Source organism: Chionomys nivalis, chromosome 6, assembly GCF_950005125.1.
Source record: "Chionomys nivalis chromosome 6, mChiNiv1.1, whole genome shotgun sequence".
Classification (NCBI taxonomy): Eukaryota; Metazoa; Chordata; class Mammalia; order Rodentia; family Cricetidae; genus Chionomys; species Chionomys nivalis.
In genome coordinates this window covers 32,231,318-32,255,750 of record NC_080091.1, presented here as the reverse complement: position 1 = coordinate 32,255,750, position 24,433 = coordinate 32,231,318, and the positions used below count along the sequence as shown (strand labels likewise).

Here is a 24,433-nt window from a genome sequence, read left to right as displayed (position 1 = left end):
TGAGATGATCAAGCCAAAATGTGCAAAAAGATGCAAATGGAATTTAATAAAAACAGAGGGTAAAGGCACCAGGACAAAATACTGTCTACAAGACAAGGAGAGCGGGCTCATAAAACATCAGCCCTGTGGGCATTGCCTTGTCTTTCCTGCCTCTAGAACAGACAGTAAATATCTGTGCCTTGAGCTGTCCACTTTGCTATCCAAACCCAAGCTGCCTAATGTACCTAGGCAAGCTCATCTCCTGCAAGTGTCTACTGAGGTCTCTATTATTCCCCATCATCGTACTGGGAAGGCCTGCTCTACATTCACTGGTGCCCCACGTTACCAGCAGTGGCTGCTCAGAATACTTCTCTGGTCCCCACTACATAGTTCCATCTACACATCTTCAAGGTACCCACACCAGTGAATGTCCAAACTCACACTGGCTGCCCTTACATTGTTTTCTCCCTTCTTTCATGGTATGGGGGTATACCATCTCTGAAGCCAGTGGGCAAACAAGAATGTCTGAGCTGTTCATGAACCGACTATTCTTCATGTCCAGTTAGTTTTCCCTGGATCCTGACTGGAGCAGTCTGTCAACCAGTCAGGCTTCCTTTAAATTGTTTGATCTCATTATTCTTGATTAAAACAATTGGTAACTTTTATCTACTTGGGCTCAAATTCTGCCCATGCACTCCTAAGAAGATACATCTCCTGCTGGTTAGACTAGCCAGAGAACTTTTTAAGAAGATCTGTGGTCCTCTCTGACTCTCACAGCATGGCGACAGACTCTATTTATGTCACTACTGCCCATTCAAAAATTGCATCTGTGAGACTGAAGGGCCTGGAACCTTCTCATTTGCTGTTGTGTTCCCAGTACTGTATGCTCTGTGGAATGCATTCTTCTGGATTAACTGGCCAGATGAGTGAGATGGCGGGGCCTAGTGGGAGGGAATTAGAACCAGATGTGTTATTTGAATAGGTAGGTGCAGGCAGCTGTGACCACATGGCCTTCTCTTGTTCACATTAGGATTTCAGAATGCATGGTGTCAACCCCACAAGATGTGCCATCACTATGGCTACTGTCTTCCAAAATACAGTTTTAAATGAAGGCTGAAAAATCACCTGGGTGCTTGTTAGAATATTCTTCCATGTGACTTTCACAGAATTTGACTCTGGATACTTACCTTCCCTCCAGCTTACCCCCTCCTCCTCTTCTCCCCCTTTAGCTGCCCCCCAACTCTGTTCACTGTGCAGTCTAGGTTGGCCTTAAACTCTCTATCCCCCTGACTGAGTGCTAAGGTTAGAGATGTGTGTACCACCACACCTTGTGGCATTGTGCTTACCGTCACCCCTGTCACCTCTGATTTCAGTGGCCTGTGGTCAGTATCATGAATAGCTCTCTAGTGCTCTTTAAGTCTCAAGTTGATGTGAAAGTTCACAAAGCTAATGCTAAGTGAAGCTGGGGCGAACGGCTATCTTTTCTATACAAGGTGTTCACTGCCGTGGCTTTTCTCTTTTCTTCTGTTTTTAACTGCCATTTTCGTGGAGCCTCATCCCCTCATTGAGATCTTAGATCACATTTAAATTTTGAGCTCAATGGCTTGTCAGTAGCATTTTACATAAAATCCCTCTCTTTTTTTTTCTCCCAAGATGTAATCCTCCGTATTTCCTTCCTAATTGCTACCGCTTCTACGGATGGAAAGCAATTTTGGCAGTGATTAATTTGAAGGGTCTGCAACCTCTCCTTTGCTTTTTAAGACAATCCTGTTTGCACAGCCTGTCCCAGGAAAGTCTGCTGTAATCTACTGCCTCTTCAAAGAGCTGCTCCAAATTCTATGTGTGTCTCTCAAGCTTCGCCATGGTGTTAAATCCACAGGGCTGTCTTTTCCTCTTTGTCCACGTTTCCTTGAACTTCAAAACTCTCAATCCCTGCACGCAAGGTGGGGTGGGGGGCATTGCTGCTGCCAATTATACATGCCAAAGAAGGTTTGTTTTCCACGTTAGTTAAAACCAGCAGAGAGCTAACAGCAGGGTGCTCTGCAGTAAAGAGGCTGCCAAAATAAAATGGAATTGAAATAGACTTGGGCAGGATAATCGGTGGTGGCAGGTGCCAGGAAGCAACGACTTCTATCAGGGGCAGTGGGAAGTAGGAAGAGTGTGAAGCTGTAATTCTTGTCACCATGCAGATCAGAGCTGCCATAAAAAGCTCCCGGGGCTGGTGATGAATAGTTCCAATCTTCATTTTCTGAGCTGGAATATCATCTTTGTGTGAAATATGTGACAAGGGTTGCTTCGCTCATCTTAAGTGTCGCCATTGCCTCAAAGTAATGGCGGGGCATCTTGGATAATTCAGGATGAGAGTAGCCTGGGGCAACCTTTCCTGGCATCTTTTTCTCCACAGGAAGCTGCGATGAACCTGTCCAAAAGGGTTTTTTAATCAATTCTTCTCGAACTTCCACTTCCTCACTGGAACCACAGTGGGCAGGGCACCATGACCTGGCTTCTTGAGAAGTACTTGGGAATGGAAGTATTTCAGATCTTAGAATATTTACATATACATAAAGAGGAGTCACAGAAATGAGATCCCAAGTCTAAACATGAAATTAATTGATGTTTCAGTGCATATATGCACAACCCAGCAGTGATTTTATGTAATAATTTGAATATATTTTTGCATGAATTTAAATTTCATAATGTAGGTTTTTTCCACATGTAGTACATACAAGTTGGGGTGTAAGAAAAATATAGGCCTTGGAGTTTTGTACCTTTTTTCCATCTCCATCGTTTCTTAAATGTCACCTCTTCCCTAGTAAACAGAAGTGCCAGGGGATGTAAGCAGTTGTGTTTATCTCTTTAGACCATAGTACAATAGCATGATGTTACTTTGTTAAATACTTAGCTTTTTAAAAATCATAGTCAGGGAATTGCCTTGAAATGGTACACCAGTCAATGACTTGAAGGCATCTTCTATTGATGTGTTCTTTATCCTCCTCCTCACTCAAGTCCCCAAGACTCTCCATGGTTCTCACCTGAATTCAAAATGCCTATCTTTAACACTTAGATGAAATTTATGTAGGCAAGCCTTGACACATCTTGACACAATGGCCCTTGAATAACCTTGCGCCCTGCTACTTATAGCACATTGCTCACATGAAAGGCTCAAAGAGTCACAGTGTGATAAGCTGTGAATGGACCCAGTAAGCAAGATTGCTAGTGCAGAGAAGGAATCAAGAGGTTAAAGGGGCTGGAAGAGATACACAGGTGGTGTTACGATATCTAGGTGAGAGAATAGTGAGTCTAGGAGAAAGGGAGCCTTGGCTCGATGGATAAGGATCCTGGATCCTCCTTTGATGACTGTCCATTTGTTCACTCATTCTTCAGAGTTTGCTATCTTACTGGAATGCTGAAAGCTCAGAATAAGATAAACTCAGTCACCTCTTTCCAGTTACAAGGACCTTAGTGCCCATGCAGACAAACACACTTGGTCATGATGGGAAAGCAAGGGGATAAGCACAGAGCTCAGACTGAAGAGAGAATTTAGTAGCAGAGAGGTTTTTTTTTTCTTTCTAGTTATGTTTATTGACTCTCAGTGTGTCTCAGATGCTTCCTCAAAAGGTCCTATTTGTATTAGCAGAATTTTTTTTTTAACTTAAGGCACTGATCTGAGAAAGGCAAAGCTGGAGGACAAGAAGTGGGATGCCTGTATATATCTACAGTATACACTGCCTTCTGTGCATGATCAGAGTCGGGGCTTGAAACACAGCCACGTGAAACCAAGACTGGCATACTGCAAAAGGCACATGACACCATTTCCCTAACAACTAGTTCAAGCCACACAGGGAGCCCAGGCTTGGGAACCACAAGTGGGGCCATTGTGGGGTGGAGGATCCATCTTTGATGTGTTACAGGGAAATTGGGGCCTTCAGCGTTTCTGTGACCACCAGGTTGTAGAACTGCACTTCTGGTCTTGTGAAGGATGAGTTGTTGTCTGTTCAAGGCAGGTTTTATCAGAGGGAATTTAGAAGCTTTTAAATGAATAAAAAGTGTGGTTTTCATAAGTGATGACTTTGCTCCATGGTGAGATCCTGATCCAACACTTCCCACACTTGGCCTATTATGACAAGTGTAGTTTCCAGAGAGTTCCTTTGAGAAATGGTCACTGGAGACCAGTGACATGACATAGAGAAAACAGCTAACTTACCTGGTGATCCAATTTCTGACATTTTAAGAAAAATGGCATTATAAAAGCAATATGGTAACTAAACAGATAAAGTTTTATAAAGTTTGGTAAGGCCATGTTGTGAAATCACCCATGAAATGATTTAGATAAATGCAGTCTCTTCTTAGATTCTCTTTCATAAAATTAAACATCATCAATAGGTGTTGAAAAATGTAATTAACCAAAGTTATAGATCGAGGTTGTACATATTACTATATAATATTTATGAAATAGTTGTATTGTGGACTTATGATGAATTAGTAGCTATGCAAGGGCCACAAAATATTGTCCCCTTTTTGGTTTTTATTTCCATTCTGTTTTTGGATTCCTGTTTGTCCTCTTTTTCTCTATTCTTCCCTAAGAAGAAGACCCTTGGTTTGGTTGTTTTAGTTCTCGGGAAAACATAAGTAGTGAGTATAAGACAATTTAGTCATGATTTGGGCGACTGTCACACTATTAAAAGTATTCTTAAAGCAGAACAAAGGCTGAAAACTAGCTAATCTAGGCTTTTGTTCTATAAATTAAGAAACCGAGGGAACAATACCTGCCGCCAATGTGCAGAGTTCATGCTGACAGCTGGTTATGGACTTCTACGGGACATTGACGGAATTCAAAGCCATCCTAAGGACATCTAGTTATTTTATTAAAACATATTCCTCAAAGAAACAAACATCTGATTGAGGTTCCTCCAAGACTCACTAGATTCATGACACCAGGTTGGTTGGTGAGCATCTAGTCACTTATGCCTTTTCATGTCTATGATGTGGGAATCCAGGGTCATGCTCGGTTTGCAGTAGAGACTAACACTCACAGCTCGCTCAGCAGATTAGTTCAATTCTGTCTGTGTCACAAGATTCCTTCAGTTTATGGAACAGTATTCCTAGTCTTCTCACCCTTCGGAAACTGTCAGTCAACAGCCGTGGCACTGGCTGCCTCTGTGGAGAAGGTGCCCACCAGCCTGTGCTCTGTTCTGCTCTTCTGTTTGTATATTTGACTCCAAGTCCCTTGAGAACTTTATTTACATACTTAAATCAAAGTCCTACAACAGAATACAACAGGAATAAAGACTGTATTTTATTTCTCAATTTAATTTATTTCATAGTGTCATCTCTATCAGATTCAATTATAACTATATGAAGCACTGACTGGCATGAGGTTTTCTGGGGGTGCTGAGAATTGAACTGACGGATTTTCATATTCTGGAAAAGTACTCTACCACTGAACTACTTTCCTAGACCTTCTGATTAGTTCAAAGCACATAGGAAGTCCAGGTTTGGAAACCACAAGTGGGGTTTGAGACAAAGTCTTTCTCAATGACCTCAAACTAATGATCCTTCTCACTCAGCTTTCAGTGTTCTGGATCATAGGCATTAGCCCCCACATCCAGCTCTTACTATGAGATCCTAAATATCTGTCTCAAGTTGATGTACTGCAATTAAATAAACAGAGAATTATCTTGTTTGTGTCTCATGAAACTGTACTTCACTTCCTGAACATGTATATCATTTTCAGAAAATAATTGTGGGTGATAAGATGAATATTCAGTTTTGAAATAATCCAGAAAATTGTGAAGAAGAAAATGCATGTAGCCACAGTCTTGACATATAAATCGTAGCTTGCATGTAAGTTAAAAAGGGCTTAGATATTAAAAACCTCTGTTTCATCAAGTAGTATATAGAATACATAATTATTTGTTAAAAGACAACTTTTCACTGAAAGTAACTACACTAAAATTTTATTTTTTCTTGTTTAGTATTGGTATTCTTAATGGATTTCATTTATTCCACATGGGATATTTTGTGACATTTCATGTTGAATGAATATATCCATAAGCACAAGTCTTGATGCTTTTTGTCTTGGGTAATGTGTGCTGCTATGGGCCATGCACACTGCTGATGCTGCAGGGTTGCATCCCCATCCACCCTTTTAATGGAACTCTCTTCTGCATCTCTGTGTAAACATTTTCTTTCAAACCATGATGCAATTCCATTTCTATTGCTTTATTCATTTATAGACTTGAAGAAATATCTTCTGTACACTAAGTATGTAGTATGTAATGTGTTCCATTGTTGTACATGTTAAGTGTCCTGATCCAAATCCATACTGCTCTAAAGTCTGAACTCTCTGAGTACTGTGTAGATGGAAGTTTCCATCCCGCCTGGTCTCCCAGGCATTCAGTCCCAAAGAAACACACAGAGGCTTATATTAATTATAAACTGTTTGGCCAGTCAGCTCAGGCTTATTATTAGTTATATCTTACAACTGAATTAATTTATAATTCTGGTCTATATTTAGTCACGTGGCTTGGTACCTTTTCTCAGTAAGGCATTCTTATCTTGATTCCTCTATATCAGGCTGGTGAGTGACTCTGCCTTTCCTTTTCCCAGAATTCTCTTAGTCTTGTCACTTTGCCTATACTTCCTGCCTGGCTACTGGCCAATTGATGTTTTATTAAACTAATTACAGTGTATCCCACAACAGTACCGACCAGAGGTCACAAGTGGAAATTTCTCCACTTGGTCTTACATGGGAGCCTCAGGCAGAATCAAGACATACTGAAAGGATCATGTGGAATTGTCTTCTGGTAATCTAGATGAGAATAATGTGAAATGTGAATGTGTTTGGTATTTGGACTTGGGGGCACATTCTCATTTTACATAAATCCGTATCTCCAAACTGAAGAACATCTGAAACCTCAAAGGCTTCTTTCCAGTTTCAAACATTTACAATAAGAGGCACTCAACCTACATTGTGACTTGTCAGGTAGTCCCTGTGTGTTAGACACTAAGTTGTTTCCAGTTTCCTGCCACTGATTTGTGTAAGGTCTAACAAGTCACCTGACTTCACACACTTGATGGGTTTCCAGGTTTGAATCAACAGAGCTCTAGAACTGGAAGTGAGAAAATTCAAGAAGACCTATGTTTATCTCACATCAGTGGTTTTCCAGATCTGTCCTCTCACCAGGAATGTGCTATCAGACCTTTTCCTTGAACACCCAGTAATGTTAGAGGCTGACATTATTTGCAATCTGTGTCACTTAGATGAGTTGAGGAGCCAAAATTACTGCCTCCCTTTACAGTACAGATCAGCTTATTATTTCTAATTTTTCATGAACAGCATAATCAACGCATTATGAGTATTTTGTTTTGAGCATTCACTTTTATTAACATGAAAGCATCATACTGGTGGCACATCCATCCTAAGTCTTCCGGAATGAATGCCAGGGTTGTAGGTGATGTGAGCATCAGACATGAAGTCCCCATTTTCAGCTCAGGGCTCTACCAGGTACTAACATTTGAAGAATTATAGTCATCTCATCACTGCTCAAAAAAAGTCTTTGGACATGTTCCATAAGCAGTTTGATGGTCTGAGTAAATGGGGAATACATAATTGTAGATGTAACTGGAGTCCTTGTATATAATTGCACTCATAAGTCAAACAAGACACTTCGTAACAATTTGATCCAGCATTTTAATTTTGTCTATTAAATTATTCATATGAATGCTTTTATAAGTTTAGCCATGAATATTTGAATGGCGGTTGATTCATAACTATAAAGTGTCTTAGCCTCTTATTTTTCTCATTTACATCCAATAAACTTGTATAGAGTATTCTCCCTGATAGGAGGCACACCTTTCTTCCACAGACTTCCTGACACTGTCTGATGGACATTCACTGTAATTGGAAGTCAACATGGTACTGCTTTGATAGTGTCATAAATATCCTAATAACCCTCATTATGTGGAGGGAAATTATTTTAAATCTTTCTTTTATAATTGAGGAGATGACATTCAGAGAGGTTATGTAGTTTTTCAGAAGTCACACAGTACGAAGGTAGGTAACAGGGGATTCCCATATAGGTTAGTGAAGACTGAATTTCTCCCACAATACTGTGTCGCTCCCAAGGTTCTTTAAGAACTGAGGGCACTGGCAACCCGCACCCCATCTCCCCATATTTCTTCATCTCGACTTTCACACTCATCTCATCACCAGGGAGAACTTCCTGAGTAGACATGCTCTTTGCTCCTATACAAACAACACTTAACATTTTTTCGTTCTGTACACACACATGAGAAGGTGCTTACTTTGTAAGTATGGGTAGTCAGATATGATATCAAAAGATGCTGCAGAAAGGTCCATTTGTGGGATGAGGCTATAGTAGAGATGGAAAAGTCACAAGACCTGCCCGGGGCCTTGCAGAACAAGCCACCCAGGACTTGGATCTCCAGTTGGCTCATGTGTGTAGATGTCCTAGTCCAACTGTAGACACACTGCAAGTATTCTGCAGTATCACCGAAGTGACAGCATCACGCTTAGTTCTCTTTTATAGCACTAATGTCCCTGTATTGGCTGAGGTAAGTGTTTTATGACAGCCGCATCTGGGCCACCATTGACAATGCACTAAATATCACCACAGCCGGACTCAGCAGCAGGGAGGTCAGAATGAGCACATTTATTTGTCTGAGACTCGGCTTTCTGAAATAGTGCCAGGATGCTGGCATTTTTAAAGTTTCCAGATAAATCTGATGTTTATCTTCTACTTCTTATAGCCTGCCTGAACAGTATGATACACAGGTCTAACCAGGGGTTGATGGAGGCATCTTGGGAGCTGGGCAGGGGACTGTCCTAGCCTTCCTTTCTGACCGCTGTTCACTTCCCGCCCTGCCACATGCTACGAGAGTACCCTGTGTCATGCTACAGCAGAATGATTTATGTCATAAACCATGGTGATCCGCATCTCCTGCTTTGGCTCTCTGCTTACAAACTCTCTAAACTCTCTCCTTTCTACCCTGTAAGGTTTTCCTATCTGAATCTCAGCACCGTGCTCCATTGGACTGCTTTCTTTTTTTATGTGTTCATCCCAACCCTTGTTATGTGTTCTTGGACAGAAATAGCGTACCCAATACCTGCCGTACACAGGGTCATCACTGAGTGCCTTAGACAAACAAAGGAGTAATACAGATATGCATTGTCACACCGCTGTGCCCCAGCTCCCGTCTTAACACTATCACAAATAATTGAGCTTTCAAAAGTGGCTCCTGTTCTATTTTATTGTAGAGCTAATTTGCTGTTCTTTTACAAACCGCCTTTTACTCTGGTGCTTGTGAACAGGACAATCAGTTCCTACAGCTGTTCTCTGATGTCATTACTTTTACTGCAAAATGCTTTGCTCTCGGTTTGGGTTACATGTCTGGACTAATAGGTTTACTATTCCGGTGTAGGTGTACGGTGGAGATATAACGCTTGCAGATACTCACCATTGAGGGATGCTTATAGATGACCTGCATGGCACTGGTTCACAGCCCAGACGTCCTTTCAAATTACTATATGGTCATGGAGGCTGTCCACAGAGGAAGGATGGAGGGATAGGATTAATAAGGGCATGGAACTTTTGCCATCTGTCTCTGGAGCAGAGGCCAGGATGGAGAACTGCTCTCTTCTCTGCCGGTGAAGGCGGAAAGCACAGGAAGAACTATGGCTGGTGACGTTAGAAAAAGCAGGTGCCATGTTTCTCTTTGATTGCCAGCATGTGCACACAATCTTCAGTGTTCCCAGGAAAGACCTAAATTAAGGGTAGAAGAAAATTGGAGAGATGGAGGGTGGTGAGTGGGTGCTAAAGAGAGATCAGCTCTTCAGCCTTGTTTTTCTTAGCCAGCTCAGTCAGTGATTGGGCTCCCAGAACCTCCTGTCCCCTTTCTGTCTTTGATGCCTCAGAATTCACCATTCTTCAGGTTTCATTCAACTTCCAGACACACTTGGAGGAGGTCTTTCCCGCTGCCCCCCATTCAGAGGTGACGTCAGAGGGAGCACAGAAGTCCTTGGTCCCTGTGTGTAGTGTCTCTAGTCATAGTATAGTCTCCAGGACAGGCATCCAGCAAGCCCAGAAGCTATCCTTTAGTGTGAGGACACCTGAGAGGTGGCCTAGGGTCCCTACAGGTTAAATGGAGATTCATCAGAACCAGGTAGGAGCAAGAAGCCCCATCCATCTGCATCCCGCTCACCCCATCCATCTTTCCTCCCCTATAGGTGACTCTCCTGTGAGGACTCCACCTGTATGGGCCCTGTCTGAGCCCATGGGGGGTTTCCAGCTGCTTCTGGGACAGGCAATGGCACTCCTGAGGAAGCGGCTACTGCACACGCTACGAGCCTGGAAAAGCACCAGCTCAGACCTGCTACTGCCAGTGCTCTTCGTGGCCTTGGCCATGGGCTTGTTCATGGTGCAGCCTCTGGCTATCACGTACCCGCCTCTCAAACTGACGCCTGGGCATTATGGGACTGCAGAAACTTACTTTTTCAGGTAAGAGACTCCTTGCTGTGTTTTGGAAGCAACTTTATGGCTGTATGGGTGTAGAATCCCGAGCTGATGATGCCAAACAGCAATGAAATCAATTTCTTCTGTTTTTCTAACACCAGATAAAAATTCTTGTATAAGGAGTTTGGGGGATAACTCACAAGCTGAGGACTTGCTCTGCCTGGCCGAGTCCCTGGCTTTGGTCTGTAGCTCCTCTCCCTCTAATATCAATACTTATATTATTCCTGAGGTCAGAACACACAAGAATAATCTAAGAGGTTCTTTTGAGGGTTGACTTACAGTAGCTGATGGACAGGCCTGGACCAGTCACTCATTGGCTCCTCACAGCAGCCAAGCATCCCCCATGAAAGAGGACATGAGGCAAAGGGGCTGACACACCCCAGCAGCCTGACCCTTAGAAAGAAGTAGAGGGCTAGGTATATTCCCAATAGTTTAGCATTTTAAGAAAGTATGTATGTTGTATATTATACAAAGCCCTCCACAGTTCTTTTCATGACAAGGGCTCCCAATTGCACATCCCTCCCAGCTAGACACTGGATTGCCCAAGCTGAATGGGATCAGAGTGATTAGCATTTTCAGGTCTGCCAGGCAGATTTGCTGGTAAAACATTGGGAGGAATTTGTTAATCTATACAGAATTTTCTCAGGGTGACTAGTTTGTAATTGAGACAGAAGGACAGAAAATTGTATATCATCTTTACCTCAGCTTGTCTGTTTTCTCTTTAGAGTCATCTTTAACTCCCTTGTCACACTCCATTTTCTACAAGATTAATCAAGGCCCAGGGGTCACCTCTCGTGGGGGAGCCCACATGAACTGATGGCCTTCCACTGGGATCCCCTCTAAAAGCCTCCACACCTCAAATCTGTCTAAATGCTGCATTTTCTCCACTACTCCATTGCTCAGCCTCTGAGGTCGGGGCCACACTTTGGCTACAGTGAACGGTTTGCAATAAATATTGATGTGCAAACAGCTCTGTGATATTTTAAGTTGGAGAACTTCAAATAAACCCCAAAGAGATCGAACTGCCTGATCTATTCTTTTATTTTTTTTCCATTGAGTTTTCATTTATTTTAAACATAAGTCAGCTTTGTGTTTTACAAACAGTCACTGCAGTTTCTCTGGAAATAGGGCAAATTGGCTCCATGTGTCTTCTTTTTATTATTTTGCAATAGATTATTTTTTTTTTATTTTGGAGACCATAATTTCATTTCTCCCTTTTTTTCCTGCCTCCAAGCTCTCCCATATACTGTCCCTGCTCTCTTTCACATGCACGGATTCTTTTCTTTTTACTGCATACATACATGTGTATGTATACACCTATGTATTCCTAAATACAACCTGTTTAGTGCATTTAATGTTACTTGTATGTATACTTTCAGGGCTGACAGGGACTGGGCAACCAATTGGTGTGCTTTTCCCTGGAGAAGGCCACCTTTCTGCTCACAACTTTCTTCAGCTAACTTTAGTTGTTTATATAAGGTTGAGCCCTCATTCTTAATATTTCTGAATAACCTCCATGCTGATTTCCAAAGTGGATGGACTAGTTTACATTCCTACCAACAGTGTTTAAACCTGGCCAGCATTTGTTGTCATTTTCTTGATGACTGTCATTCTGACTGTGGTAAAATGGCATCTTGGTAACAATTTGTACTTCTCTGATGGTTAGCAAGGTTGAACAATTTTTTCATGTCTATTGATCATTTAGATTTCATCTTTAAAGAACGGTCTGCCCGTGTCATCAATACATATATTTATTGGGTTGTTCATTTTCTTGTTTAGTCTTTTGAGTTCTTTATCAGTCCTCTAGCAAATGAAGAGCCAGGCAGCACTCTTTCCTGTTCTTTAAGCTCCATTTCTTTTTCTGTACAGAGCGATGAGACCCTGTTTATAAGTTGTTGACACTGTTTCCTGAGCTATCAGAGTTCTTTTCAGAAAGTTCTTGTCTATGCTTGGGTCTTGAAGACTTTTTACTTATCTCTCCCTTAACAGTTTGAGAGTTTCTGGTCTTACATTAAGATCCTTGGTGAATTTAGAGTAATATTTACCAGGTAAGTAATAGATACACAGTTTTATTCTTCTATATGTCAATTACCAGTTTTTCTAGAACCATTTGTTGAAGAGGCTGTGTTTCCTTGAATTTATGTTGAATGTTTTATAGGCATCCTGGCCAAAATCAAATGCTGATACCTTTGTAGGATTTTGTCTTTGTCCTTTACTCTATCCAGTTGTCCTTTATTCTGTCATGACTGTTTTTGTTCAATAATGCACTGATTTTGTACCTATGGCTCAGAAATATAACTTGACATCAGGTATGATGAGAACTCTAAATATCTCCTTTTACATGGTATTACTTTGGTTGTCTGTGATTTTTTAATGATTCTATATGATTTTCATGTTTACTCTTTTTTCTATTTTTGTGACTGGTATTAGAATTTCAAGGGTTATTGTATTGGATCTGTAGATTTATTTTAATAGGATGACCATTTATCCAGTATTAATTCTTCTTCACAAGAGTGGAAGTTCCTTCTTCTAGTATCTTCTTGAATATTTTTCTTTAGTGCTTTACTCTTTTCATTGTAGAGGTCTTTTACTTCCTTGGTTAGTTTTAAATCAAGTTTTTTTTTGTTATTTTGAGAAATGTAAATGACATTGATTTTATGATTTATTTCTTAGTATGTTTGCCATTGACATATAAGATGCCTACTGATTTTTGTATATTAGTTCTGAGTCTGCCTACCACTTGTCAAAAGTATTATGAGCTCTGAGAGTTTCCTGGGTGAGTTCTCAGGGTTTCTTATATACCAGATCATATTATCATATTATAGTAAGGTTACTTTGATTTCTTCCTTTCATAATTTTATTTCTTTATTTACTTCTTGTTCCAGACTACTTTAGCTAAATCTTCAAGTACTATATTAAATAATAGTAGAGAAAATAAGCACTCCTTTCAAATTCCTAATTTTAGCTGAAATACTTTCAGGGTTTTCTCTGTTTGGTATAATATTCACTGTAGGTTCATTACCTATAGCCTGTACTCGCTGGATTATGGTCAGATTCTCAGTGGTCAGCTCATTAATGAAAACAGAGTTTTTTGAACCCAGCCAGAAGTCAACGGTTGTGGAGAGCTACACTTCAGCATCCTTATCATAATTTTTAAGAGTTCTATTCCGTGACTTTCTGACTAAGCTATTACTTTTTTGAGGGGTGGGGTGGGATAAGGGTTGTCATTTAGGCTTTCTATGTCTTATTTCTCAACTGTGAGTCTGCAGTCACCAATACCATGGCGAAAGTAGATTCCTTGCCATTACTATCAGCAAGAGCATGGATTATGGACTTATACATGGTCTCCAGTACCACCAAGTGCCATTGACCTCAGCATGGTCTCTAGTAGTGATAAAGACCATGAACACCATCATAGCTCTCTACAGTAGCACGGAACAAGAACATCAACATGGCCTCAGGTGGCCCAATCAGCTTTACATGCAAATATTCATTGCAACAAGTCATTGGAAAGGTTCTGTGTAAGCTCCTGGCTGCTACATATTCCCCTGCCCTCAATATTTGTTGCCCCGAGGCTTTCTAATCTTGACCTTTGTGCTTGTAGGCTACTGCTCTGTACTTAGGATCTCCCAGCAAGGCGAGCAGCCACAGTGACTCCATGCTGTGTACCAGCCAGTGGACCTAGGACCAGCCTTATTCAGTTAGGACATGTTTCCGCGGGAGCCCCAGGCCCCTGCACACTACCCTGTCTTCAGTGCTGCTGTCACCACAGCTCACCTGGCATGAGTGCTGTGCTTGTAGAATGTGGGCAGCTTTCCTGCCCTTTCTGTCTCCCAGCAGGACAAGCAGCACTGGTCACAGTACAGTGGCTTGATGCTAGAGGCTGGCTGGTAGAAGCAGGATCAGCCTTATTCAGTATTGACCTGTTTCTGTGGGAGCTCCAGGACAATGCTCAATACCTGTTGTTGGCGCTGGCAGCCCATGGCTCATGGGGCATGATCTTTGTGCTCACAACCTGCTAACTGAGACACAGCAGTGAAGGGATTTACTGTGTGTGACTCTGTTCTGCCATCTTTCTTTCTAATTTCTTGGATCCAGTCTTTAAAAGCAATCATCCCATAAGACTTGGCTTTTTGCTTAGCTGTTTAGAGCTACTGAGGACACTTTGGACTCCTTTTCTGCACGCATGTTGCACTTTGGAAATTCCATTTGTCCCTCAGACTCCTTGGAACTCCACAACAGGTGCTGGCAGCTGTGGTCACCTTTATTTTCTCCATCTTTTTTTTTTTTTTTTTTTTTGGCAGGCATCTGTAGGTCTAAGCTTTATTTTCAATTTATTTTAGGTATTGATATGTTATATTTTCAGTTTCATTCAATGATAAGACTAATTTTCTTCTTGATTTCTCTAATGAATTATCAGTTAAATAGTGTGCTGTTTAATTTTATGAGTTTGTGTCTTTTTTGTGGGTTTCCTATCTGTTGCTGTTATTTTACCTAGTTGTTTTTGTTTCTTGATTTTTTATATTTATTAGGCTTTACTTTGTGCTATACTATATGACCTACTTCAGGGAAAATTCTATATATTGCTTGTGGTGTTTATTCTCAGCATTTGCATGAGATATTCTATAAAGGTCTGCTCAGTTGTTTGATCTATGATGCCTCTTAGTTCGTGTTTCTCTATAGATAAGGTGAACCATATGTTGGTGAGAATTGAATATTAAAGTTGCTGGTATTAATCTGTGTCTTTACATGCAGTGTTTGTTTTATGAAATTGTGTGTGTTCATTGCATATTCCTTTAGAATTGAAATAACCTTTTGCTGGATTGTTTCTTTAGTCAGTATGGACTTACTTTATGACTAATTTTTATTTTGTCACATACGAACAGTGACCCTTGTTTGCTTTATTGTTCTATGGCCTTAAAATTTCTTTTCCACTTTTATTTTATTTTTACCTTGAGGTCTTTGATGTTGAGTTACATGTTTTGGAGATAGCAAATAGATGGAGCCTCGTGTTTAACAAAATTCTTGTGGCCTCATGGATGTATCCATCTTTTCCTTTACTATGAAAGAGTTCTTCAAGTATCATTTGCAGGACTTCCTTAGTGGCCATGGATTCTTCTAGTTTCTATTTATTATGAAATATATTTTTTTAAAATCTTTAATTGTTACAGGTAGCTTTGCTGAATATAGTAATAGAAGTTTGTGTATTTTGTCTTTCAGAGTGTTAAGCCCACCTGTGATTCTTACGTGTGATCTTTTTATTGTGCCCTCAATCCCATGTTCTGTTTCCACCTTATTAATTATCTGTGTAATTGTCTGAATGTTCCATTTCTTCTACTTTTTCTTCAGTCTGTGACAGCATCTCTTCCCTCAGTCCACTCTATGAGGCTTTCCACAGGAATTTCATGACAGCATCTTTTCTCCTCAGTCCACTCTGTGAGGCTTTCCACAGGAATTTCATTGGACTCATTAAACTTGACATTTCCATTTCAGCTTATTTTTTCAATATTGTTGCTTTTTCCCCATGAAGTTTACTTTTATATACTTCCATACTGACTTCCTTATCTCATGCTTGTGTTCTCCTTGTATGCTTTTATGTGTTTGTGTCCTATTAGATTTCTTTGAACATATTTATAATCATTCTTTTGGATTCTTTATCTAGGATTTTATCAAACTCACCCTCACTGGATAGCATTATTGTGTGGGATCAATAATGTTTTGAGGAGTAATAATGCTAAAAATGCTTTGGATATTCATGTACTTACTTTTTCCTTTGTATCTATACATCTAAGAAAAGACTGTTGGTAAGATAAAAGAAATCAACCTTATTCTTTCAGTGGATATGTCTTTATTGTTCTTGTGGGAATGATTTGTAGTATACCTGATGTATTGTTTCTCTTCCTTGGGCTGAGGATCTATCTCAATTACTCTGTCCTCAACCCGCATGCTTGTAGCACCAGGATTCGTACCCAGTACTCCCTTGTGTAAAAATACAACAAAAGTCACTTAAGGAGAAATTGTCTCTTCAGCTGGACCATTTTACGAAGGAAAGGAACAGCTGTAGTACAGTGTCCACTAGATATTAGTTTCGGGTGTATGTGGGAAAGAAGAAAAGCAGAGTAAGACAAGTGGTTAGTATGGGGTAATAGAAAAAGCACAGGGTGTAAAGTACAGGAAGGACAGTGGGGGAAATGAGGCATCTCAGGATGAAGGTTTAACGAGAGGAGAAAGATGGGAAGGGTTGCAGACAACCTCAACCATCCCAGCTCTTAGGAATGTAAGGTAGAGGGACTTCTTTCCCCTCAAACCAGAGAAACTTTATCTTCTGGGAAAGCCTATCAAAAGGGATCAAAAGAAGGAAGAAAAAGGAAGAAAGGGAAGGAAGGAAGAAAGGAAGGAAGAAAAAAAGCCAAACAAGGATAAATAAAAGGAACAGAAATAGTGAAGAGCACAGGTGGCCCTCTAAATAGACACCAGATATCAAATATATTAAATAAAGGAGAAATGGGAAAGGACGAGATAGGTCTAAGACCTCAGAGTCAATACAGTTTTATTCCTGGCTGCTGGATTGGTTTTGACTTTTCTGCTTCCCATGGGTGTCAGCTGTACCTTGTGTCTTCTTTTATGGGCTGTAGCACAGCTGTCACACACACATTGGTGTGTGTGTGTGTGTGTTTGTGATTGTATTGGTTGAAATGATGGTCACAGCTCTGGATGGTGTTTTACATGGTTCTGTTAGTGAGAGATCCTACACAAGTCAGGTTGTAAATGCTGGTTTCAGTCCTGGGCCTTCTCAGTGTCTGGTACCTGCTTTGACTCTGGCTTCAGTTGGATTTCTACCTTGGTCTGTTTCTCCCCTGCTCTTCAGAAGTGTCCTGCTGAACAGGTTCTAGTGCGGAGTCCTATTGCGTTCACTCTAGTTCCCACAGTGTGCTACATAAGGAAGGTCTAGGGTGGCCAAGCAACTGATTTAACATAACAGGAGTCTTTTAAAGACTGGAATCTCACAGGGCCAGCAAGATTACTCAGTGGGTAAAAGCACTTGTCACCAAGCTAGATGACTTGAGTTTGGTCTTTAGAACCTGCATCATGGAAGGAGAGAATCAATTCCCATAAATTGTCGACTCATGGTTTATGAGACTCCCGAAACAATAAATGTTATAAATTAAATTAAATTTGAAGCTGGCATTTTCCCACTATTCTCGTTGAGTGAAAAGAACGGGGTTTCTACACATCCTCTCCTACTGACGCTCTTGCTGTGTGCAAGCCTTTTATCCTCTCTCTTTTCCATCATCTAAAATGTGTGTCATTGGAAGTACAGGGCAGTTTTTTGGACATTTTCTGTCTTCAGCTCTGGCTTGGTCGCCATCAGCTGTTGTCCTTTCTGTCCCTGGGAGGAAAGAACTCCACAAACCAGCTAATCACTGCAAGGTGGACTTTGAACTTCTATCCTGTTCTGCTCTGTAAAAGTAGCCACTTCCCCTTGCTACTGAAACTAGAGATCTTTGGAAAAATGCCACTAACTTTCTCCAGTGTATTCCCTTGACATTCTACCCAACTGTATCTGTATATTATCTGCCTTCTTACAAGTCTTCTATATTTTATAAAATTTCCAGTTCTGAACTTTAATCAACTGAATGTATCCCACTACTGATTATTACAATTTTAAGAAGTTTGACCTAAGCCGGGCGATGGTGGTGCACGCCTTTAATCCCAGCACTCGGGAGGCAGAGGCAGGCGGATCTCTGTGAGTTCGAGACCAGCCTGGTCTACAGAGCTAGTTTTCCAGGACAGGCTCCAAAGCCACAGAGAAACCCTGTCTCGAAAAACCAAAAAAAAAAAAAAAAAAAAAAAAAAAAAAAAAAAAAAAAAAAAAAAAAAAGGAGTTTGACCTATCCTTGCTTTTATATTTCTTCAACTCCAGACATTTCTTACAGATGATATAAAAAACTTACCAGCTTTTTTTCTAATGTTTGTTTCTGTATCTTCCCTCAATATGACATGAATGTATTACTGCTGATTCTATCTTTGGCAAGACAGTATAGTATCACTGACCTTGTACTTATCTTAAATTATAAATAGACCTGAGGCCTATGGCCAGCAAACTAAACACCATCATTCAATGTGGGCTTTAAACCTAGGTTCAATTCTTCTTCCTATGGAAATGTGACTCAAGGACATGTGGAAGACAAAGGATGTAAATATAGATTGCGTTTTTCTATTGCTGTGTAATGGGATGAATATTTGTGCCAAGCTCCAGCTCTAGTGTGGAGAAAATACTTTTATTGATTTTAATAAATTAACATAATACGACATTATATTAGGAAGCCTTTAGAATTTGATTTTTAAGCCCGTGAAAATATGTGGAAATGCTTAGAGAATTAATTGGAAATATCTGAAAAATAATTTGCTTTGACTAGAAACACATCCAAATACATAAGTGTGGAGGCAAAAGCTGTTCTTGAAGACATTTCTTGGTTCCATCCTTGCTTGTGGCCTTGATTGCAAAAGCACTGGGAAATTAACTTTATCTGGTGCTCTGGGAAGTATTAGCCCAATCTGCTTGACTAGGGTGAGGGGGTCACTGCTCTCCTTGGGAGTTCCTAATGGTACTTCGTCTCCTTTCTATCAACAGCAGTGGAAACCATGGCGTGGACCTCGCCCACGTGCTTCTGCGCAAGTTTGGAGATAAGGATCCTCTCTGTGCTGATGGTCAGCTGTAAGTATCTGGTACCCTCTGCAGAGCAGAGAGTCCAACACCCGAATCACAGGAGACTGGAGTGCCGCTTCCTTTCAGGATGGGTTAGTCCATGTTCCAACTTAGGCTACATGGAGCGAAAGTCAGCTTGATAGGTAGTACACCAATGGGTCTTTCTAATGGGTCTCATTGTATGGGATGGCCAGAAATAAACTGCCTAATTATCCCTTTCTAACCTTCATAGACATTTGCTCGGTAAGACTGTGAAAGATAGTAGTGTTCAAGTGACATGAGAAAACCCATGGCTTAAAGGACTTGCATAGCAATTAAACATGAATTGTGCGTTATTATTTGCTTTGTAGAGAAAGCTTATACATATTAAGGTATCATTTTTAAAGTTAAAGGTAACACATGCACACATAGAAATTCCGAACATGTGGTGGTTTTCTTTCTGTGTCTGGCTTATTTCACTGTTCACAAGTGGTTCTACTAACATTGCCACATGATTTAATTCTTTATGGCTGGATAATATTCCACCGTGTAAACATGCCACACATTTCGTGATTCATTTAGTAGGGTGATCCAAATCAGGAACTGCAAACACAACAGCTTTTCTGTAGTAATCAAAATGAAAGAGTAGTCACTGCCTTTACCCACAGCTCTGCCATGACCTCTGTGTCACTGCAGACATGCCACGTAAGCTTAGAAGGTTTTGGTTTCCTACTATAGTAGGAATCTTCATCTAGCTTACCTATTTTGGGTAAATTGAATAATAACAGGCTTGCTGGGAATGTATGTCAAGGTAACTGGCAATGCATACAAGTTCAGATATTAGTTATTATTATTATTATTATTATATTATTATTATTGTTATTTCACTTCTGATTTGGCATCTCAAATATCCCAGGCTGACCTCAAACTTAACATGTAGCCGAGTCTGACTTTGACCTCCTGAGCCTCCTCAGTGCTGGGATCAAAGGTGTGTGCCTCCATGCTTGGAAGGGTGTTACCATGAATGACATTAAAATTCACAGCTTCCAGAGTGCTTTTGCTTCTTCTTGTCTATTTAAATCCCACCCAAACCCTGAGATATATGGGAAACAGCTTCTTCTCTTACATGAGGAAACTGAACTTTAGAAAAAGTTTATAATTGTCCAAGGCAGTAAGTGGGAAGAGTTCCATATGCAATTACCCCAACACCTTGAACAATCTCTGCATCGATCTTCCTTATTGCATCCTCTGGATTGTAGTGTTGCTATTTTATGTTTATGGGTAAATGGTCACTTGTCTTTTTTTCTTAATTTGCTTATTGAGATTGTCATATAATTACTATATTTATTCCTTCCATTTCCTCCCCTTCATGTCCTCCCCTCTGTTCCTCCTTCTTCCCTTTCAAATTTATAGCCTCTGCTTTCATGAATTGTCAGTGTGTGTGTATTCCTAATCATAATGTTCTCCATGTTGTGAGATATTTGTTTATACCTTGTAAAGATATATCACTGTGATTGGTTTAAGAAAAATCTAAATGGTTAATAGCTAGGCAGGAAGGAGGTATAGCAAGGACTTCTGGACAGAGAGAGCTGGGGGAGAGGAAAGGTAGAGTCTTCAGGCAGATGCAGAGGAAGCAGGATAGGCAGTACAGAATAAAGGCAAATTAGCCACATAAAAGAATGCATGGGATAAAACCGGACTCTCTGAACATGGGGGACAATGAAGGCTGATGAGAAGCCAAGGACAATGGCACTAGGTTTCGATCCTACTGCATGAACTGGCTTTGTGGGAGCCTAGCCTGTTTGGATGCTCACCTTCCTGGACCTGGATGGAGGGGGGAGGACCTTAGACTTCCCACAAGACAGGGAATCTGGACTGCTCTTCAGACTCTAGAGGGAGGGGGAATGGAGTGTGGGGGGGAGAGGAGTGGGGAGAGGGGGAGAGGAGTGGGGGGAGGGGGAGAGGAGTGGGAGGAGGGGGAGGGAAATGGGAGGCGGGGAGGAGGCAGATATTTTTTTCAACAAAAAATAAATAAATAAAAAGAATGTAGGTTAAAAGGTACGGGTGAATATAAATTGTACGAACTAGTTAGGAATAAACCTAAGCCAAGGCTAAGCTTTTATAGTTAATAATGAGTCTCCATGTTGTTTTTTTGTGAGCTGGCAGTCCAAAGAAAAATCCTTCTACATAATCAATCTATACAGTGTTACTTGTATGTGTGTTTTCAGGGCTGATCGTTTGGTATCGGATAAACCACTGATGCATTCTTTCCTGGGAAAGGCTTTCTCCCACTCTCAGCATTCCTTAGCTGTGTGTATTTTTTGGAGTAGGGTTGAGGCTTTGTGGACTTTCCCCTGTCTGCTTTGGTTTGTCATTGTTCAGCTCATGTTTGGATAGACATGGTTGGTGAGACTTAATGAGGTCAAACATATATCTGTGTTTAAAATGTGGGATCAGTATTTACAAATGTTCATGTTGCATGTAAGTGATAATCTCAAGCCAATTAGCTGTAGCTAATTAAGGACATCACTTTCTTTATATAACCTTTCAAGCCCATGAAATTAGAACTGTGACTGAGGTTTTGCATTTTTAATTTTTTAAAAAATTTATCTATTTATTTACTTAATGTGCATTGGTGTTTTGCCTATATGTATGTCTATGTATGGGTATCAGATCCCCTGGTACTAGAGTTACAAACAGTTGTGAATGCCATGTGGGTACTAGGAATTGAATCCAGATCTTTTCGAAGAGCAGCCAGTGTTCTTAACCACTGAACCAACCCTCCAGTCCCCAATTTTGCATGTTTAAATTCTCAATTTCTATTGTTAGTTTTTTGACAATTTCATACATTTACAAAATACACTCTTTTCTCTATTCTCATCTCATCTCCCCCCTCCCCAACTGACCCTTCTTCTCCATGCCTGTCTTATTCCAAGATTTGTGACTTTTGGTTTTTGACCTATTTAGCTTAGCCAGGGCCACCAGTGTGACCTCTGGATTGGACCTTTATGTAGAAAACTGGTGAGAATTACCAGTAAGTATGTGACTGAAGACAATGAGTCCCCTTCCTTCAACTTATTAATAGAAAACAGCTCAACAGTGAGGAGTAGGGCTACCACATTTTACACACACACACAATATACATATATGTATACATGCATATATATTTGCAATCACTTATTAAGTAGCAGCTAGTAGAGTCTATGTTATGGAAATAGACACTCTATTAGTGATTGTTAGATCCTAGGAAGGGTATTCAGAGGAAGAATGGAGAGAGCTTAGGTATGTGGTTAGGTGACAAACATAATCTCTAATGATATGGTTGAGAACTAAGTCAAAACAGTTTCTAAAGCATTTTTATTCTTCCCAGTTCAAAGAAACGATAAGTACTCCTGATGATGGTTAAGACTCCCAGTTTGGTCTCTACACATTATGTATATGTATTATAATATCACACGTTAGGCTGGGGAGGTAAGAGTACTTGTTGTGCAAGCATGAGGACATGAACTTGAATACCTCCCAGGACCCATGTGGGAAAAAAGAGCTATGCATGAATGTGTATGCCTGCAACTCTAGTATTTAGGAGTAAAGAAGATAGGTATTCAAACTTCATTGGCCAGTCAAAATACGAAATAGCAAACATTGAGTTACCAGCTTAAGGAGTGACCATGTCTCAAGAGAATACAGAACCAAAGAAGAATATAGCCCATGCCCTCCTCTGACCTCTGTGTGTTTATACAAGGGTCCGTGCGTACTTGCACACTCACATACGTTCAACACATGTATAAGAACAGAAACACGCACGCACTATTTCACTACACATCATGGGTATATGCCCATTGAAATTTAAAGATGAATCCATCCTGTCAATATGTGCTGGTTGCTCTGAAGAAGGCTTTTCTGGGCTCTGCTAGTCACACTGACAGGGATGACTGGTCTCTGGACCCTTCTAAGGCATGCCTTGCTTCATAAGTGATTCCTTTCCTTTATTTCCCCTAACTGTTTTTCCTGGAGGATCTACCGAGAAACAAGTATTATTAGAGGGACCAAGATTAATGCAAAGAATCAGTTCTAAGACATTTGTAATTACAAATTGAGCAAACGAGGCTAGAGTTAAAAGCCATGATAGTGTCTTGGATGTTACATGGCTGTCTTTCCAGGGATAAGTGTAGAGACCCAGACAAAGACATTAGGAATATTTCTCCTAGTTTACGATGACGTATTTTGCCAATTAGTCCTGTTGGTAATTAGCTGAGACTGGATCACCATCAATGGCCTCAGTGTGGAGGAATGAAGAGAAAATTAATTATGTTGTTTCACTTGACTTCTCTCTTGAAACACAAAGTGATTTATTCTGTGGAGGGTTCAGTGGCAGTGTTTTCATTTTCTCTTCTGTAATAAAAACACACAGGATGTAAAATACACGTACCTCCGAGGAGCAGAAATGAGCACACATCTATGGCCTAATGCTGTATCAAGGAAAGAATGACTAGTAGAAAAATAGAGCAATTTTTTATCTAGTCTCGCAAAAAGAAAACACCCAGGTTAAACCAATGATTTTTGAGTGGCAGAACATAGTCACAGACTCATCTTTTTTAGCGTGATGCCAGTGCCCCACCCACTCTCTACCCCCCTTCCCTGATGTAGAGCTGATGCTCAGGGAGCTAGCAGGCTGGTTTGGTGGTAAGAGTAGTCCCTGAGGCCTGGCACCACTTCTGGCCAAGCTCATCTGTGAAGATGAATGTGAAGATCAAGGGTAGAAAGCATTTGAAACATCTAGGTGCAGGCGAAGAACACACCTGAACACCAGGCCGCCTCAATCAGATCTCAGCCTCGCTGACTATATGACCTGGACAGATTACCTCTGTCTGCCTCAGTTGACATCAATGTCCTTGCCCTTCCCCAGAAATAACCTTTGCTCCACATAATGAGGTGATCCCCATGGAGCTTCCTTTCTCTTTAAACAAGTGCATGTCTCAGACTGCTGCTTTTGAGGAGGAAGGTCCTTATGGCACCTGTCCCTATTTTTGAGATTTAAGATGTTTACTATGCTGTTAAAAACTCCAGGCATCCATATAGTGCAGAGACCTGTTCAACCCAAATGTTAGAAACCTCCGGACCATGTTCAAAGCCCCTTGACTCAGAAACAGTGTCGTTGTGATTATGTCCTACAAAACACATTAGGGATATTCTCTGAGAACTCAAACTATGTTTAGATTTCTATTATCTT

The 24,433-nt window shown here is 40.6% G+C and overlaps 1 protein-coding gene across 1 annotated transcript in view; it reads left to right on the top strand.

Annotated features, from left to right (window-relative positions):
* Positions 1-24,433, top strand: part of Abca13 (ATP binding cassette subfamily A member 13) — a 405,330-nt gene that overhangs the window by 230,299 nt on the left and 150,598 nt on the right. The window contains exons 43-44 of the mRNA XM_057772486.1: positions 10,229-10,499; positions 19,150-19,233. Coding sequence (XP_057628469.1) covers positions 10,229-10,499; positions 19,150-19,233 — 355 coding nt within the window. The remainder of the gene's footprint in view (positions 1-10,228; positions 10,500-19,149; positions 19,234-24,433) is intronic.